This window comes from Platalea leucorodia (genome assembly GCF_965183815.1).
Source record: "Platalea leucorodia genome assembly, chromosome: 1".
Lineage (NCBI taxonomy): Eukaryota > Metazoa > Chordata > Aves > Pelecaniformes > Threskiornithidae > Platalea > Platalea leucorodia.
Window position 1 is genome coordinate 143,590,404 of NC_138823.1, and position 18,955 is coordinate 143,609,358.

Below are 18,955 nucleotides of genomic sequence, written 5' to 3' on the forward strand. Positions count from 1 at the left end.
GTGAAAACATGTTCTCCAAGTCACGTGTCAGAGGGTCGTGTTCATCATTTACACTGTCTCTGTCCAATAACCTGTAACATGAAGCTTCCACGCTGGATGAAACCTCAAGATTTTATTGAAACAACAGCTAACACTTTTTCATAATTTCCTCGAACTGCCTTTTTATTGGAGGACGCATAATTTACTTTCAGAGTGATTCTGAATGGCTGAGTTTCTTTGGTGATACATGAATACAGGAAGACCCACTCAAGATTATAGCAATCACGACAGCTTCAAAATGCATCACAGAGGTAACCTGAGGTTACTGAAATCCTTCTGAAGTATTTCAGGATTTTCAAATTTAGATCATCCTTAAGTAATTTACTAAGCAGGACATGTGTGTCCACGTACACATGTGTATTCATCTGCAAACACAAACTCAGAGAACTGAGGCTGAGGCACAGAGAAAACTCAAAGAGCAGGCCAACTTTTAACTTTAAGTATCTCCCATATTACTTGGAGTATTTGCAAGATGGAAAGTGATCAAAGATCTCAAAGCAGGCAGATAAAATACAAATTGTTTTCTGACTTTTTAAATGGCAAAACAAATTATGATCATTTTATTTTCACAATTACAGGCTGTTGAAATCACTGAGGTTAGGGGTTTAGATGATGTAGAGCCACCCACAGCTAGCCTTAGGAACACATTTCTTATTCAGCCTCAGAAATGCTCCCGCATATTAAGATGTCAGAGATCATCGTTGTTTATGCACTGGCTGCTTTCCATAATAATCACACCCTTGGTCACTCTACTAGAGAAGAGACTAACACCATGTTTTTCAGACATGTTTTTCCTAGTAAACTGTGATTAGCTCTCTGCAGCACAGGACTGTGCCCTAGCAAATCACAGCATGAAAATGAGTTATTTAAGTCTGTAGGCAAACAAGAAAGACAATGAAATTTTGTTTCTACTCTCAACAGTCTTCCCAACTCCACAGGCATTTAATGTGCCCAGCATTTTTTTAACTACAATAACTATTTATTACTGACACTTTCTGTTCAAATCCCATTGTTTTATGCTTACACAACTCAGTTTACAGCATCAAAGCCTTGCCTGAGTGGATGCTGATATCCTCATCGCCAGTGCTCTCTGCACTTCTCAATTTATCGCACTTACTGTTTGCAGCTATCAGTCTTAAAACTCACAGAGACACACAAAGTACAGGAGTTAGTTAACCCCATGTCATCTACATTTAAATGCAGTAGTTTCACAAATCTTAAAGAATAATGGAATTGGTTCAGATTTGGCAAGACATTTCAGGTTCCCTCCTGCATTCTTCTGCTAAGGAAAGGAAAAGATTAAGTGATCTTAAATGTACTATTAAAGCATTAACCTCCATTTTTGCTCCAAAGAAGTCAGTCGGGAAAGAAGAGTCTTTCAGTCCCATACACTGAGAAAATTTTCTCTAGGGTGTAACAACAATTTCAGACCAACAGGGAGGGAAGCATGGCTGGCTGAGCATCTGCGGAAGGGGACAATGCAGCCTTGCCATAGCCAGAAAACTTTTGTGCACAGAATGGCATGAAGGAAAGCATTTTTTAAAGAAGTAACAGAGAAGCTGGTATCCATGACCAAACAGCTCCAATGATCCTAACAGCAGGAGCAAATAGTGTAATTCCAGACCAGCCCATAAGTCAGAGCGCTTTGTGCAGAGCGTGCTTTAGATGCTGGTACCCCAGTATGATCCCAGAGGTGATGTGTTTTGCTGCTCTAACCATTCCACACTTTACCAGCACAAAGTCCAATTACTCAGTTTTGGGGTATGTAAGCCAAGTTTTGGTTGTCCAGTTCGATTATGCTTTCTATTACTGCAATTTCGAAAATCAGCAAATAAGGAACTGTAAGACAAAAAAAATCCTTTTACCAAGGACATGAAGGATATGGGGTGGTACAAAGGGAGTGCAGAACATAGTATGTGTACAGAAGAGGGCTTTTTCCTTTGGAGCGCTCTCAGACATCCAGTGTACAGGAATTAAGGACCTTAGAGCTTGGCATTAACAGGCCCTAGAAAGATTAAATAATTGCCAGCAAGAATAGTAATTATTCTGACTTGCAAATCTACATACTTCACAGACGTGGAAAGGATGCGAGAGAACAAAGATCACAGCATGCAGAAATGGTGAAAATACCGAGTGACCATTTTCTGTCTTGGAGGCTTCTTTCCTCCTGTCCCCATTCTGCATTTGTATAAATATTATGTATTCATAGCTGACAAAATCCATAGTCTGGGACGGAGAAAATAAAAGCAAGTCTAACACAATGCCTGTTTAAAAATTAGATTTAAGGAAGTGCCTACTGTGGATTTATTTCCTGATGTTCTTCTGTGGTAATAAACCCACATCCCTTAATACACTTGGAAGCCAAACAGTAAAAATGAAACCAGGAAATTTCTTGGCTGCCATCTACTGTTCAAAACTTTTCTGTATCACACAGAAGAATAAAAACAAGAACAAACCCAAAGAGCACTAACTGACACCTCCAGGTTTTCTCCTCCTTTTTACTATTCTTGGATAAAAACAGTGTCTTTGGACTGCTGTTAAAAACCACTATGTTTCTGTAAGGACTCTGTGTATATGCTCCCCTTTTCATCAGTCCCAAGAACAAGAAGCACAAAAGCTTGTAAACTTAATGACACACTGATTTAGGGAAGAACACTGTAGTATTAGTATTTCAGTGAAAAACTGTACTTGTTAAAAAAGTTCCACTAATTCACTAGAGAGCAGTAGAGAGTGATTTCACTATACAGCAATAAGACAGCACTAGGACAGAGACTGAAAAGCAATGTGCAAGAAAGCTGTCTGCCTTCCCTGTTCTCGAGGCTTTGTGTTACTATCAGGGTAAGCCCTACAATATATTTGTTTATTGCCTCTCTTATTTTGAGAGCTGCCTAAATCTCTTTGTCCTTTTCAACTCCTCTGCCCCATCTCCTGCCTCCTCCTGACAAATAAGACAGGCTGGAATGAAAAAGGAATAATTTTCTTTATGTCTGACGTATAAGATGACTTGGAAATTAGGTTTAAATGACATAGGATGCCAGGTTCTCACAGTTTATGACAAAAGCTGAAGGGACTATCATCTGCAGTAAAGGAGAACCAGGAGTTCACTGAGAGACCTTAGGCTTGCAAGGACAAAAACTTCTGAAATTGGATTCCTGGGTCAATTCTGTCACTCACATCCAGACTTTAGTCATATGGTTATAAACTGAAGACTCATCCTAGTAAAATACACTGGGAGCCAATTAAGCACTTCATCTGAAAGCATCTAGTAACCTTCTCTTTAGCATCTAGTCCAAACCCACTCACAGCAGGTCCAACAAGTTCAGGCAGCTCAGGCTCTGTCCGGTCAGGTTTTGAACAGGATGGAGATGTCAAACCTCTCTTGACAACCAGTTCCAGTATTTCACCACCCTCACCAGCCAAGATGTCTCCAACTCATTCGCCTGCTTGGCATGTTTAAAAACCAGTAATTCTAAGATCCCTACTCAAAAGTTCACAAGACTATATATATTACATATATATGCATACATACATGTATGGCATAATGAAGCTGACCATGTACTTCTAGTCTCTAGTGAACAAACTGCTCCCTCTTACACAAAGGTATCAGATGGTGAAAGAGCTTTTCAAGAATGATTGTAGAATATGACAACTTGAAGTGCAACGCACATTAAGAAACTGAACCTTTGTAGAAAAGTACTAACATGATCTAGCAGTAACTTCAGCTTTCACAAAGTCTTTTCTCTACTCTTTAGTTTCCTTTAGTATTCCTCAAAGTCCAGGGTGGTCTGCGGAAAAGTAATACTCATCTGGAATCAGCCTACCAGCAATCTGAAAGGTACTATACTCAGTGGCTGGGGAATGCAAGCAGGTCAGGGCTCATACTGTAATAAATAGGAGAAAATGCAAAAAAACCCAAAGAAATTAAACAAAAGAAAACCTCCCATGCTGAGCACAATAAAAACTAAGCAGCCAGAAAAAGCACATTACGGTTCGTGCACTGCGTACCAGGTCATTTTGAAGCTTGTGGGTGGGGATGTCATTATCTGTATCCTGTATTTCCAGGAAGAGAATTTGGATGAACTTGGTACTTCGACCTACCTGGTTTGAAATGGGGTAAAGAGTGGACTCCAGGCCATGTATCTTCATTTGGTGTTCCAAGTACCTGTGCATAAAAAGAGAAAAAAAGAGAAAAAAAACACATATTGCTTTAATGGAAAAGATGCAAGGAGTCATAGCATTGCATAAAGCCACTCCTCCAAAGAGCTCAGTGTACCTTACAATCTAAACTTTAAATAGGCTTAATTTGGGGGGGAAGCAGGGGAGGAAGAGGGCACAAAAAGTTAAATGATTACCACAGTTTCAAGGTACCACTGTAGTCAGTAAAGCATGTTAACAGTGCTGGGTTCCTGTCAGGTTGCCTATTTAACCAATGCACGTTAAAGCTACTTTGCATTGACAAGTGTCAAGCTACCTGCATATCTCAGAATGCCAGTGTTACAGAGGCTAGATATTTTAGTTCAGAAATAATTTCAATCCCTGTAAACTTAAATAAGCTGAACAGATACCTAATAGATACTAGGATAGAAGATTTGCACAGATGGTGAAGCAGATGACCAAGAGCATGGCATGAACAAGAATGCACAGCAAATAGTTGTCATTTTAAGTGGATGTAGTATACATAAAAATAACAAATTTTTAGGAAATACAGACTTTATTGACTCATGCATTATGCTTTCTTTCTAGTCACTTCAACTGTCCTCCTTCTTGTAGTGTAAGTCAGACCAACTTTCAGCAGCAAAGTATTTAACACTTCTCACATGCATCTTATATCCTCTGCTCACATGAAAAGTTCACCCCCTGTGTCTTTGGCACGAATAATAAATAAATTGAGAGAACTGCTATAATTAGTTTGCCCAAACCTGTTTTTGCTTCATGAGACATATCTGTCAACGCTTGCTTTAAGTGGAGCCAAGAGGAACACCTAAAGTAGCAGCTCTACAAATGCATTTCTGAATGAGTTGTGGAATTTGATATTTTACTAGTAGGATCTTCCTTTTTACGAATTTACACTCAACTTCTAACATGAATGAAAATGCTAGGGACTGTTTTCAATATTTGTTATAAGCTCAGGCTCTGCAATAAAAGGCTGATACTCTAAAGGGAAAGCATTTCACACCAGTCTGGTGCTTGTTTTGCATTGTCATAAATGTACAAAACCCCCTGCCAGCCCTGCCCCTACCTGCACTGCAGACCTTCTGAATAAGTCTTTTGGACCTGCATATCTTGAGTCACTGTGGTATTCTGTGGTCACTTACACCAGCACAAAACAAGCACAAAGTTAGCGTGAAAATCTTTTGGCCGAGTATGTGAAGGTTTGTGACACTTCAGGGTGGATTACAGGACATCTACTCCCAATCATTTGGAGATGAAGAGATTTTTTTTTTACTTGTGTCTGCTGCAATATACATATGCATTGAGATCATTAAAGGAAGGACCCTTCTAGAATATTTGTTGCACTTCTTAAGCTATGTAAACATTTGTTCATGTCAATAAATTCAAGCTTAAAAAAAATTCTTAGAAGCCAGACTGGGAAGCTAAAACACAAAAAATTTCTCTGTGACTCTGCCAGAAATTTATTTCGTAAAATTTAGAAACTGGCTTAAAAACTAGGAGGCAAAAGTAATGACCTCTTAAACAGATACAGTTCTTACCTACAAGGTGTGCTTTATGACTCTAGAGCCTGAAGTTTGTTAAACAATTTACAATACTAATGTGTTTCTAATCTAATAATATTAATGCAAAGATCATCTTTCTCCACTATCAAATATAATAAGCAAATAGTCCAATTTAGATGTAGTATGACCAGTAGGAGGTGAAAGCAGAGCACTAAGGTGTCAGAGAAACAAAGTATCAGTTCAATTAGACAGTATATATTCATGTGCTTATTTGGATATGCAAGTTCACTGATTTTACTTGTAAATATTGTTTGTAGGACATCACTTTCAGTCCTTGTGAAATCTGTCTTAACTGGCATTTGATTAAGATAAACCCATCCCTGCAACCCTGATTCATCACAACACCCATATACATTTCATTGTCGCTATTAGGGAGAGCACAATTCTCTGATTAAACACAGAAGAAGTTAGGAGACACAGTTGACACAATGTTATGATTAAATCCATTTGCAAGTAACTTTCACCTGGCTTTTGTATTAAACGCCTGGTGCCAAGCACCTCCCAGACCAGGAGAGGGAGCCCGTGGATTAAAAACACAGATTCTTGCATCCTCAGTTTAAATTAAGAAATATGATCCTCAACTTCGCAACCCCTCTTAGCAAATCAAAGGAATATTCTCTCATGAAACGTTATGAATATAAGAAAATTAGCCGCATGCTTCTAAATGTATATTCTTAATCACCTCTTATTTTCGATGAGACATAGGCAGCTAAGGCACTGTACAGATGAATATTAAAACCAGCTGACAAAATCTGAAACTTCCAGTGAAAGGTAGAATACTTATCAGACCCATTTAATGTAGAACTTGGAGGTAAGAAATGGATTATTCTGATTTTCAAAGTAACATCAGGTCCAGTAACAGAGGGCTTCACAGGAGATCACTTTTATAATGAATCTTATGTGACTCACTATTGTTTCACTGGTTTTCCAGTCCACTTCTTTAATAATATTCCAGCACATCTTCTGTTACAGCATTTAAGAGCCAGCTACAAACAACTTTGTGCATTGGAGTACTCAAACACCTACAGTATTTATACCTTCTGTCAAGGGTAGCAGTCAGGCTAAAAACAACTAGGATTTTCTATCATCTAAATGCCTACCATTTTTAAGGTAGGGGCACTTGGTAGTTCAGGGAAGGATCCAGACACTGTATTTTAATGCATTGTACAAAAACCATAAAGATCAACCTTCTCCCATACAATTTTTAACACGAACAATACAGAAATTCACAATATGCGACTATCAATCAACAAAAAAGGAGACGGCAGCAGTGAAACAACTGTGGTTTTGGAGAAGATGAAACAGTCACTGCCCACAGGTATGTCACCATAAAGTGATTTGTAAGCATCACCTTGCAAGTGATACTTCTAAGCAGCAATCAATCCTATTTTGATGAGGTGGGATTAGGCAACCCAAAGCAATGAGTTTTGACACCTGCTATAAACAAAGTGGAGTTCACATATAACACCACGGTGGAGAAAGATTTGCCTTGTGTTGCAGCTTACAGAAGAGAATTAAGGGACCAACATGGAAAAGGAAAGTGGGGGAGGAAGGGAGAACCCAACAGTCTTCTGGTTTTATTCCAAAACACTGTCCTTTAGCATTTAAGAGTGATTATCCAGACCAAACTACTGGCAACATCTTGGCACCGTAGAAAGGCATCTAACTGACTGGCTGTAGCAAACCACTGGTTACCCAGCCAGTGCTGGAGAGCAAGCCTGACCTTAGAGCAATGATCAGTGAAAGTGGAAGATACAGGAGACACAGCAGTCTCAGACAACAACCAATAACACCAGGACCTGTTATTTTATGGGTGACCGCCTAGTCCTGACTATCCTTTCATGGTCTACCACTTCTGATCCCAAGCATGCCACCAGGAGTTCTGTCTCTTCTACATTTTAACACTTTTTCGTTCCATTTCATGTTCCAAAAACATGAAAATAACCACTGCTGTCACAGCAATCGAGGCTCAACTGAATATTGGAAATAAGCTTTTATTTACCATTGAGAATTATTAATAAAAAATACTAACTTGTTTGCTTTCTCTACTGATAATTTGCTTCTTAGTGAGGTAAACACTCAACTTGCATGGTTTGATATCCTTTTTTTTTTTTAAATTTAATTACGAACACAAGAATAATATACAGTTCTCAAATTTGGAATGGATTTAGTGTTTTCCAGGGCCAGGATGGTTATGGTTTCTGTAAAAACTCCAAAATATACTGCAGTTTTGCTGTTCCACACTACATAAAATTGTAACATAAAACACTCTGGGCTCTTTTATTTCCTAACAAATGAGATAAAATGACCTTCTCATTTGAAACTTGCAGTTCAAAATCAGGATCAGATTCTAATCTAATTTGTATGGTGAGAAATCTATTTATATGAAAATAACAGATTTACAATACATCAGGGTACTGAGGGCCAAACACCCTTACTGCCAGTTGACATTGTTACAGTTTGGCAGAAAGTTATGAAAACAGAACCTGCTGTTCAAATCTCCATATACAAGCATAATATAGAAAGATTGCCCAGGAAACGCAACACAAATGCATTAAGGTCTATTGCATTGCCTTAATTTTTTAATATAAGAGAAAAAGTTGTTTGCTTTTTGCATCTGATTTTACAAAGACTCATCATTCCCCTAATTAATGTGCTCCCTTAATACGGGAGTCATTATTTTATGGTGAGCATTATGCCACTCTATCAACACAATTAGTCATGTTGTCCCATATTCTGCTTCGAATGCAAAAACATTCCCTATTACTGCCACGTAATAAGGTCATTCTGGGTAACAATTTGTCCGGAGAAGTCATCTGAATCTCTTGTGAGATGAGCAGCAGTGCAAATCTTTCCCACCAGCTCTTTCCCAAGTGCTGGCATAATTAATAAAGAACAAGCGTTTCCACTTGCACTACAACTTTTGAATATACAAAACCGTATAGTACTGAAATAATGCTTTAACCCTTGGTAGATCTGACGATCCTCAAGAAAGGCAGTGGTTTGGACTTCAATAAGACAAAGAACATACAGCCAGTGGTATTATTCAGGGTTTTGTAGCCACAGAGCAGAATGAAAAACAAGATCAGCATGCAAATGAGTTGCCTTTCCTTAGACAACATTTATGGAAATAAGGCTAAGCGATTTGCTGAATTTTCAAGTTTTTTCATGTTAGGTCAACTTGATGAATAAACAAGTTTAGTCAAAAAAATGTCAGCAGAGTGAATCTTTTTTTTTTTTCCCTTTAATAAAAGAGGGTTTTGTTGAAAAATGCCCTAGAATTTTAACTAGGGAAAGTTATAAGCTGTATGTAAAAATGTTTTCTTATTTTATTTTTCCTTTTAAGGATCATCAAGATTTCTGTTCCGCTGTTCCTATTTGCTGGGTAAAACATACTGCATTCAGTGAGTCCTTGGCTGTGATGTACCATGTGAGACTATAGCTGTCTGAGGAACTGAACTTAATAAAAAGACGAAGAGAATAAGTACTGCAGAGCCATTTCCAAATCAGTAATCTCTCTCTTTTGAGTGAAATTTGGAAATTTCAGATGTTCTGTTTTCAACAAAAATTTGCTATATTCTCCCAAAACATACATTTCTAATGAAGCTTTCAACTTACTCAAAAACCTAGGAGTCCTTTTCCTTTTTGTTAGAGGAAATATACATTCCTGCTTTAGATTTGGCTTTTGAGAAGCAGTGTGAGTTCCAGGGTTTCGCTACAGCAGCTCCATCACTCCCAGAGCCACCTCTGAATGTGGAATGTCCCATCTGGTCTGGAAGAGGAGAAGCTTATGGGATCTCTCTCTCTTGCAGTCTGTCCTGGTGTTAGGCCATTCGCCCAGATGATCCAACTATTGCTGCATTCCCCTCCTGAGGATTCACTGTTAGGTAGATCTTCACCACATCTTCCACAATCAGGGAAAATGCTGTGTTGCCACCTGACAATGTCAGTGAGCACAAAGTATGTGTAGTAGTGAAGAACAAAGGAGGAACTTCGTCCTTCAGCTTAGCATTTGGTCTTAGTATAACGGGTTAAAAACAAATTCAGCAACTATTTGTGTATTATGCATGCTGACTCAGAGTCTGCTGACTGACAACTGCAGCGAGGCTTCCTTCAACTCTCTGCTGGGCACGATGGATGACAGCTGAGTGTCAAGTTTAATATCCAAAAGATAGAGACAGAAATGGAATTGCCTCAATACCAGTCTTTTCTTCACATCAGAAGCTTAGCAGTTCAGTTTCCATGAGGGACAATAAATCTATTAGTTTGTGTAATGCACTTATGCATTTGTTAGACTGAGGCCGAATACATTTTAACTTTGGGAAGGTTGTGGATGTTCCAGGGTTCCCAGCTGCAATGAAAAAGTCACCTCATTTTTCACTACAGAAACAATGTCTATCAGCTAAGATGGCAACAATATATTTATATGGATTCATGAAAAATAAAGACCATATGCCTATTCATTGTCCTTGATATTTAAAATATCAAAGCCTTACTTCATTAAATGAATGGCAAAAATTACATAGAGTTCCTAAACCAGGGATCCACATCAATTCAAAGTTAAAAAACTGAAATGAGACTCTGTGAACAGGGTAGTCTCCTCCCATGTGGAAAACACTAAATGCCTTGTTCAGAGCCTGAAAACTGTATTTCAGTAAAAATGATTTTTCTTACATATGGGAACAGGAAACTCTTTCTGTATTTTTTTCCGTCAACTGTCATCAAAACATCCCTTCATAATTCCCATACAGGTAAGAAAGAAAATATCAGCAAAATAGAGATGCAACGCATTAAGCATACAGAAAATAATGTAACTTGTGTAATTCTTCTTCAGAACGAAAGTGTTAAACAAGAGCCCATAATTCTTTACAGACAAAATCAGACTTTCAAATTCCTAGTCTTAATTTTATGTATAAAACAGGTTGTGTTTTTTGTTTCCTTATGTCCCTGTAAATGCTATCAAAGTCATAAAAAAAACTTGCAGTGATGATACATGGTAAAAGGCAAAAGAAATTCAACAACAAGCAGTTTATATGCACAATGGTAATGTGTAGCAGAATAGGTTTAATGTGATCTGCATTCATTCAGGACATTAAATCAGAATTATGGATTTAAGAGAAAACAAGGCTGGTTAGAAAACAAGCTGATTCGAGTATTGCTTTTGCAAGTTATTTTGTGAATGACCTAAGCAATGTCTTAACAAAAAAAAAAAAAAAGGCAAGGTATTAAATACCTGCTACACAGACAATGAGTACAGGACACAACAGCAACAAAAAAGAGAGAAGGCACCTCCTCACCGACCCCGTAAGCTTGTTTCTGCTGTACGTAAAGTGATGCTGTTTCGTGAAAAAACAGAAGTTACTGAGGCTTATTCTCTAAGGTGAAAAAAGAACCAGTAAGGACAGAATGAGGTTCACCTACAGCAAAAGGCTGACTCTTTCAGCCATCAAGTGGAATATCGTCATTCCATTATATGTGGGTAATAAAACCACTTGCTTTGAGCATAAGGAGTGATTTATGATGAAGCTGGCTTCAAAAACATTTAGGTAATGTGCCAGTGTGGATGAGGGAAGCAAAACATGAAATTACTATCAACATTCCCACAAAATTTTAACAACACACATTAATTAAAAAAAATCAAGTTCAACTAATATTTGTGCTTTAGCTCTGTCAAGGATGAAAAATGAGGTACTTGAAACAGTAAAGGACCCAACTGTTCTTAACATCCTTTCTCCATAGAGGCAAAATACAAAGAAGTCTCTCCAGGAAAACTTCTTAATATGTAATTTTTCCAACGTTAGTTTGTGTATATAAATGATATTTGAGTACCTGCCTGCATCAGAAAGTTAAATTTATCCCAACACTGTTTCCATGCTGTTTGTGGCACAAGTAAACAAACTCATGGTTCTCTTCATACCCATAGTAACCACAGCTACCTTTTTGAGGGACCCTGGCACAGACACCACTGCAACTGTGCTAACATGAGGAAGACGATGGGGACTGGAGACTTCATAAACATGCTTGTCCGCCTTCGCAGAGCCATACTCTACCTACTCTCTCTGCACGAGCTGGGTGCGACAGCTGGGAGGAGGAGGAGAAGGAGGAACAGAGCAGGCATCACCATGCACCCAGCACTGCAGACCATCAGGACAGGATTAAATTAAATCCCCAGCCTTACAACAAAGCACCACCGAGGTTTGACAAGCCTGTTTCCTTAACCATTCAGTCAGGGGAGTTTTGTTTATTCTGAGAAGGACCTACTAAATACATACTACACTTTGAATCACAGAAACAGCTCTGTCAATGAGATGACTCTTCGAAACTAATTCTGTCCATAATCCAATCTAAATTGGAGAGAGAGCAAAACCGGAGTCATTTAATCTAAATTTCACAATGAGAAAAAAGCAAGTGTGAAACAACTTGTGCTGGGCTGTAACATCCTCTTCCTACAGGTGATCAGCACATCTCATTGTAATGCCCTATTTTAGTAACTTAACAACTTTCATAAAGGTCCACGTGGTGGAAGAAACTGGTTTTTTACTTAGTGATTCTTATTAAAACATTTCTGTGAATGAGATGAATGCTAAAAACACTAAGAAAACAGGATTTGGCAAACTTATTTTGAAAGCAGAGGGGCCTATGCTGCAGAGAGAGGATTTGAAATTAGCAGTAGAAGGAAAAAAGGCAAACTCCTGACAGAGACTGCACTTTCCCTCAAACCAGTACAACCATGAAGCAATTTAGCTAAATTACAAGTTAATTAAAAAGCATAGTACATGCTAAAAGGAGACACTGTTTAGCTCCAAAGTGAAAAGAGGGCTCCTCTGTGAGGGATGCTCCATGCTGAAGTGGCTGAAGGACTGAGAACCTGTCCCTCCAGCTTTCCCAGCCACCTGTCCTGAAGAGTCTCCTTCCACCAGCGTACAATCCCATCATCAGAATAAAAAAATCCTGACATTAAACTAGACTTAGTGTCTCTCATATCTGCTTTGCTGCTGCAGAAGCTATAAAACATCTCAACAGGATAAAACTGATCCTTAGTAAGAAGAGAAGAGAATTTGAAAGCTTTTGTAGACCTCGAAGCTATGGATCAGGAAAAGACTGGGAAGAAAACTCATGCAGAAGACTACAGCTGACCTCAACAGATTTCTCTCCCCTTCTTCCAAGGAGGCACGTTTGCTCTTCTGGCATTGCCAGAGCTTGTGAGCTCTCAAATAAGGTTACAGAGAGGGAATGATTTCACCAAGGAAGATCTTGGCGTTAATACATGCAAAGAAGTGCATGCTGCTGATTTCTGTGCTGGAAGGTCTCTTCCTTACCATTTGGGAACAAACAGAACAGTTTCCTTCACTGTGAAGGAGAAGGAAGACAGCAATTTTCTGTCAGAAGGACCCCCTGGCTCACAAGTCATGCTCGTTTACGTATCCTTTAAAATCTGCTCTGATTTACTCTGCACAGAAAGGTATATACTCTGCATTTCAGAATTCCTATCCTGTTTGTGTTGTAAAGCCTTTGGAATAACCCACCCAAACAGACAGTCCTCTCCTAAATATGCTCTTTAAAGATTTATTTCAAGTTTTCTTACTGACTTTTTTCTTTAAACTGAAAAAGGGAGGGGGAAAAAAAAAAGCCAAAGGCCTGTGGGAGGCTTTTAAGAAATGTACTTCCACAACCCCTGCTGTGCTGGCTCAGCAACTGGCTCATTTGAATTCCAGGTATGCACTACACAGGGTTTTTTTGGAAATGCTGGCTTATCGGAAAAGCAGCGCTGCCTTTGAATCATAAAACTGGCTTTATGGTCTTTTTGAAGACCATAAAACTGGCTCAGTTAACACACATGAATTCCTACCGAGTGTCACAGTGTCCAGTCTCACTGGCACAGGCAAAGCTTCACCATTGCATCAGGATACTTAAGGGCTTAAAGCTGCCGTTCAGCTGGAGAGCTTATTTAAATAATTAACAGACCAAATTTACGCATCCTCCTATGAATCATCATAAAAATAGCAAGGAAACATTTTTATTTAAAATAAAATGATGTTTCTTCACTGTACCATTGTTTAACTACAACTACTTGAACAAACAAGCACATTTGGGATCACATCCATTCCTGATAAGGATCATCACTGCACCAGGACCTGACCCAATGGTTTTCATAGAAACCAATCCGCATTTTCCCAGAGCAAAACCCCAGTCCAAAGCAGTGAAGCACACTGTACTTCTCGGATATTGGAAACCCTTTGTCTCTGGCCTGGTGCCCAGTCACAACACATCGGAGGAACGAGCGTGCTTCGTTGTGACACCACACCAGGACTTGCCATTCCTTACACACAAGAACAGCAAACGCAAAGGCACAGCACAATAGAAGCTTATGATGTGTGCCGCTTCCATGACAGAAACACATTTGCAGTGGAGAGGAAAGCTGTTGTACTAAGGCAGACAGAATATTATAACCAGGCTAACTGAGCTGCTGAGCTCACCGTCTGAAAAAAAAACAAAAGTAATATCATTAAAATTCTTTTTCTCACCGAAAAATCCTGGGGAGGTAACATATACCGAGACCTATATATTAAGCCTGGTGCTCAGCATCACAGAACAGCGTGATACTAGAATCAGACCAGATCATCCAGAAGTTTGCCAACTCCTTATTTTGCCAGCTAAGGTCTTGATCTTGTAATAATCTCAATTTTGAATAGATTTGTGCAGCCACATGGAGCCCAGTGAAGCAGTGGGTATTTTGTCAAGTTTTTTTAAGCAGCCATTTGTTCAATCTGCAGTAAATGAAGGCAGCTAGTCATGCTGCCATTTGAAGAATGTGTGGGTCCAGGTGTTACAATATTTCTGAAACAGGGAGTGCATTAATAATGAGCTCCAATTGTGTTGGGTATATGTGGTGGATATAAGAGCACTCTTCCTGGATGTCTAAATATCCTGCTGATTCCTGCTCTGAAGCTTATCAGAATTCCCACATCAAATCACTTTTAAAAACATCTAACCTTACCACTAAAAATCCATTTCAAGTGATTCAGTTTCAAGTGTGTCTCCTACAACAAACCACAGCATGATGCTTGGTGTATTCATTCCAAACAGCAGTATTGTGCTGGTAAAAAAGCAAGAGTTTTATACTTCTGACTATCCTTCTGAATCACAGGAACAGAACAAGCAAGGAGAATAAAAAAATGGAAGTCTCTAAGTATTACAGAAATATTTTTTTCCTAAAAATGGGGTGAATGTCAGCCTACTTCTGATGGAGAGACACTGGCTATAAAAGCAGCCGAGACACTTTAAGTGGGGACGGGGCAGAATCCCAGGGAGATACTCATTCCAATCCAGAAGACAGTAAGATCAATGGGGAGGCTGTGACTGAACAGAACCCATATCCTCCACTGCAGCATAGCGAGCTAGCACACCTCACTTCAGAGCACTGTGGAAGTTTCCAGTGAATTTTTCACTAGAGCATCTATCCATTTTCCTGACACCTTCTTTACCCATTTCCTTGCAAGTCCAAGTAAGAGGGATGGGTTCATTTTCCTGACACTACGAGGTACACGCCAAAATGTAGAGATCAGAAGTGGGTTTTGAAAGAGTGCCAAATTTTGAGATGCTGAAATTTGCTGAAAATTGGAAACTGTGCGATTTAACCATTTATTGCTCATTTAGCAGCTGTGGCTTTAACAATCAGCTGGCAGGTGGCCTAAGACTTCATTTTGCATATTTAAATGAAGGTGAAAGCAGGTGTTGCTCAACTGGAAGAGGCAGCTGCATTCCCAGCTTCAGTGAACCCATTTGTTTGCTTTGACATCAGTGCCCTCAGTAAATTTGCCCATGACTTCTGAGCTCTCAAAAACACTAGGCAGGAGGGATTAAGGTGTCGTCATCTCCTGTCTCCATTTAAATGTGCAGGGCAGCTGCAGTGGAAGTCCTTGTTCTTTGCAGCCTCACTTTTTGGGCAAAAGGGAACTAATTCCCTGGAGCTGCAGGAACCATTCCTCTCTACTCACTGGAGAAGGGACCTGCGAGGACTGGGCAGGATTTGGAGAACATACTGCCTACAGCTCCAAAAGGATTGAGGGGGCTTGCACTGAAACAATCAATGCTGAATTGTGAATGAATGAAGGGAAATCCTCAAAAGACTGGAGCTGCTTAATACCTGCATATCATGGTCCACTCTTTTTCAGGAAAAAAACCAACCAACCAAACCAAAAAAAACCAAACAAGAGGGGGAAATGGATCCATCAACAAACAGGATATGCAAATACAGAAAAGAAAATTTGCACAGACACATGACAAAGAGCTTCAGTATCACTAGCAGTCAATGACGGAGAGGAAGAGAAAGACTGGAGTTACAGTTTCTTATCCTCCACCCCCAACACATTAAGGTCCACAGAAATGCATGGTCTGAAATATTGACAACACAAAGCCTGAAAAATGATGCAGGATCAGGTACAAGAACAGTAAAATGACTACATTAATTCTTTAACATGAGCAACGCTGCTATTACAAAGCAAATCATAACATTTCGGAGGTAAATTTTAAAGATCTCACTGAATTAGTAGAAAGGGAGATGTTACACCAATGAAACAAGGGTAACTAACTATGCAAGTTATCAGAGAGAAAAATCAACCTCTCAACAGCGTAGGCATAGCTGATCTCTTGGACTTAGTGAGGAATGCAGATGAGCAGCACGATGTTATCATTACGCTAGTTAAAAGGCTGCAAAGGCAACAAAACCATGAAAGCATTAGCAAGAATAAGATAATATAAAGTAAAAGTGGTTGGAAGCTGCACTGAAAGTACGTTTTACTGAAAGTAAATGAAGCCCAAATAAGAGATGACTGTAGTAAGAAACAGGTGTTTCACTATCCTTAGTTTTCAGCTACATTCACTGGTCTGATAAATTATTTTTTTTTACAGAATAGGGTACTGCATGGATTTCATGAAAAGCTCCATGAAACAAACAAAAGAGGATTTTCCCTGGCTACAGTTATTACCCTGCTTTGAACTGCTGAGCAGTTGATACAGTGACATGATGCAGTGAGGTCAGCAGGACCTCACCTCTACTCCTCCCTTTCCAAGTGAAAGGAGCAATACTAGCACACTCTAACGAGCCGGTCCAGCAGCATAGCAGTGTTATTAACCAAATATCTCAGTCATCAGATGAAAGTAGACCATACCAAAATGCCCGGGATCTCCAACATCCAAATTAGTAAGCCTCTTTTTAAGTAATTAGGGCAATGTGTTGTACAGGTGCACAGCAAGATGAGACATGAAGGATAACTAATGGATTGACAAAATCCCTGGCTGCATTCCCTCCGATTTTACTGAAGGACCAGTTCAGAAATACAAAATTTATGCACCTTTTCTTTCTCTTATGAGAAAAGCGCAATTACCAGCTATTGTAAAACAATTACATTCAGGATACACAGGCAAACCCCCCACAAATATAGTATGTTCTAAGATGAAAATGAGGTACAACGCAAATAATTCCCTTTTGAAGAAGGGATGTAACTGCAGAATATTTTTAAATAACTTTAAAAGGAATTGAGCAAGAGTTATTCTAAAAACATAAATGCTTCTTTATGACACAGCAAAGTTTAATCAAATCGAATGCTTACAAGGTCAACTGATTTCTTAGCCATCAGAAGATATAGAAAACCAACCGTAAAATTTCAACACAATAAGGAGATGCCTAAAAATTTCCTTTGATTTCTCCTCTGGATGTAATCACCATCAGGGCAATCATATTTATGTGAGAACATGCCTATTGCACCATACTACACTCTCTGTAAGAATTTACCTTATGCAGTTCTGCTCCATCACTGACAGGTTTGAGAGTTTACACCACGGCCATTTGGATCATGTTGTGGCCCAAAAAAACATCGTGAAGAGTTCTTATTATGTTCTCACAAAACATATTATTAGCTCTCTCCGACGTACTCAGAAACAGACCTCAATTGCCAGAAATACTGCTACACAGTGATATACACGCGCACTCTAAAGACAAATAGTGAACACAGGACATTTTTCTTCCTGTAACTGACAGCTAGGGAATCCAGTTTTGCTATGGCCTGCAAGTTATTTTAAATGGAGCACTCGGAAGACTGGGGAAAGAAGAACCAAAGAAACAAGAATGAAACATAATATTGTATATTTCAAAACTTGCTATATTTATTTCACACTCAAACTGTTGAGAATACTTACTGCATTAAGATCTTAGTCAGGTAATTCTCCTACTCTCAATTCCTGCATGAGAGCTCTTTTTCTGGACATCTTATGAAATAGAATATATTCCATTTCTGTAGCCTTTTTTCTTTCCTTTTCCTACTTACTAATACTGATTTTGTCCAGTACTTTTCAAGGCAGTTTAAAACTAATGCAGCTTTTTTCCTGTTGGTTACTTTATAAAAAGACAGTAATACTAATAATAATAAAAAAAAAAGGATAAAAAAATTCAGGGCAGATTCATTTCTTCTGATTTTCCTTTCTCTGTGCCAGTCACATAAGTAATGGCAACACACAAATAGTGGACACAGAAATTGTGTGACAGCATTTTTATATGCATATTTAAAACTCAGACAAGATTACAGAAAATTTTCAACGTATGTAAAATTAAATGCCTAAATTATTTAACCACAGCCATTTAATGAACTAGAAAAGCAGCTGTGGAAAAAAAAATCAAGGTCGATTAATGTTAGCCCTTGAAAACTTGAAACTTCTTGAAATCACTAAGCTTATCTGAAAATTTACATTTAGCTTATAGAAAGATACTGAGGATCAGCAGCTTGTGTAAATGGCAGTGACAGTTGAAGACACTCAATCTTATGGCAAGTGCTCAGTACCTTGCTAAATTAATACCTAGTCTAGGGCATTGATTCAGGAAACACTAAAACAGGAATTAAAGTCTACCTTTATTCAAATTAGGCCTGTTGCAAATGGTACCTCAGGCATGTCCATGGGCTGAAGGAGATGTTTCCCCCAGATACCATGATAGAAAAAGCTATATAATTTTACTAGTTCTTAGGAGGGCAGAAGAAATCAGCTATTATTGTTGAAGTCTTTTAAGAAACATGTGCAAACAGGTAAGGCATATCAATCCTAGTTTCTCATAACCTGTCTCTAAAATCATCATCTAAAACTGCCTCACATGGATTTTTAGACATTTTCAACTTTAAGGATGTTTCAAC

General features: G+C 38.8%; 1 protein-coding gene across 1 annotated transcript in view; it reads right to left on the minus strand.

Moving 5' to 3' along the window:
• CDK14 (cyclin dependent kinase 14) overlaps nucleotides 1-18,955 on the minus strand; it is a 324,235-nt gene that overhangs the window by 101,482 nt on the left and 203,798 nt on the right. The window contains exon 11 of the mRNA XM_082325474.1: nucleotides 4,138-4,201. Coding sequence (XP_082181600.1) covers nucleotides 4,138-4,201 — 64 coding nt within the window. The remainder of the gene's footprint in view (nucleotides 1-4,137; nucleotides 4,202-18,955) is intronic.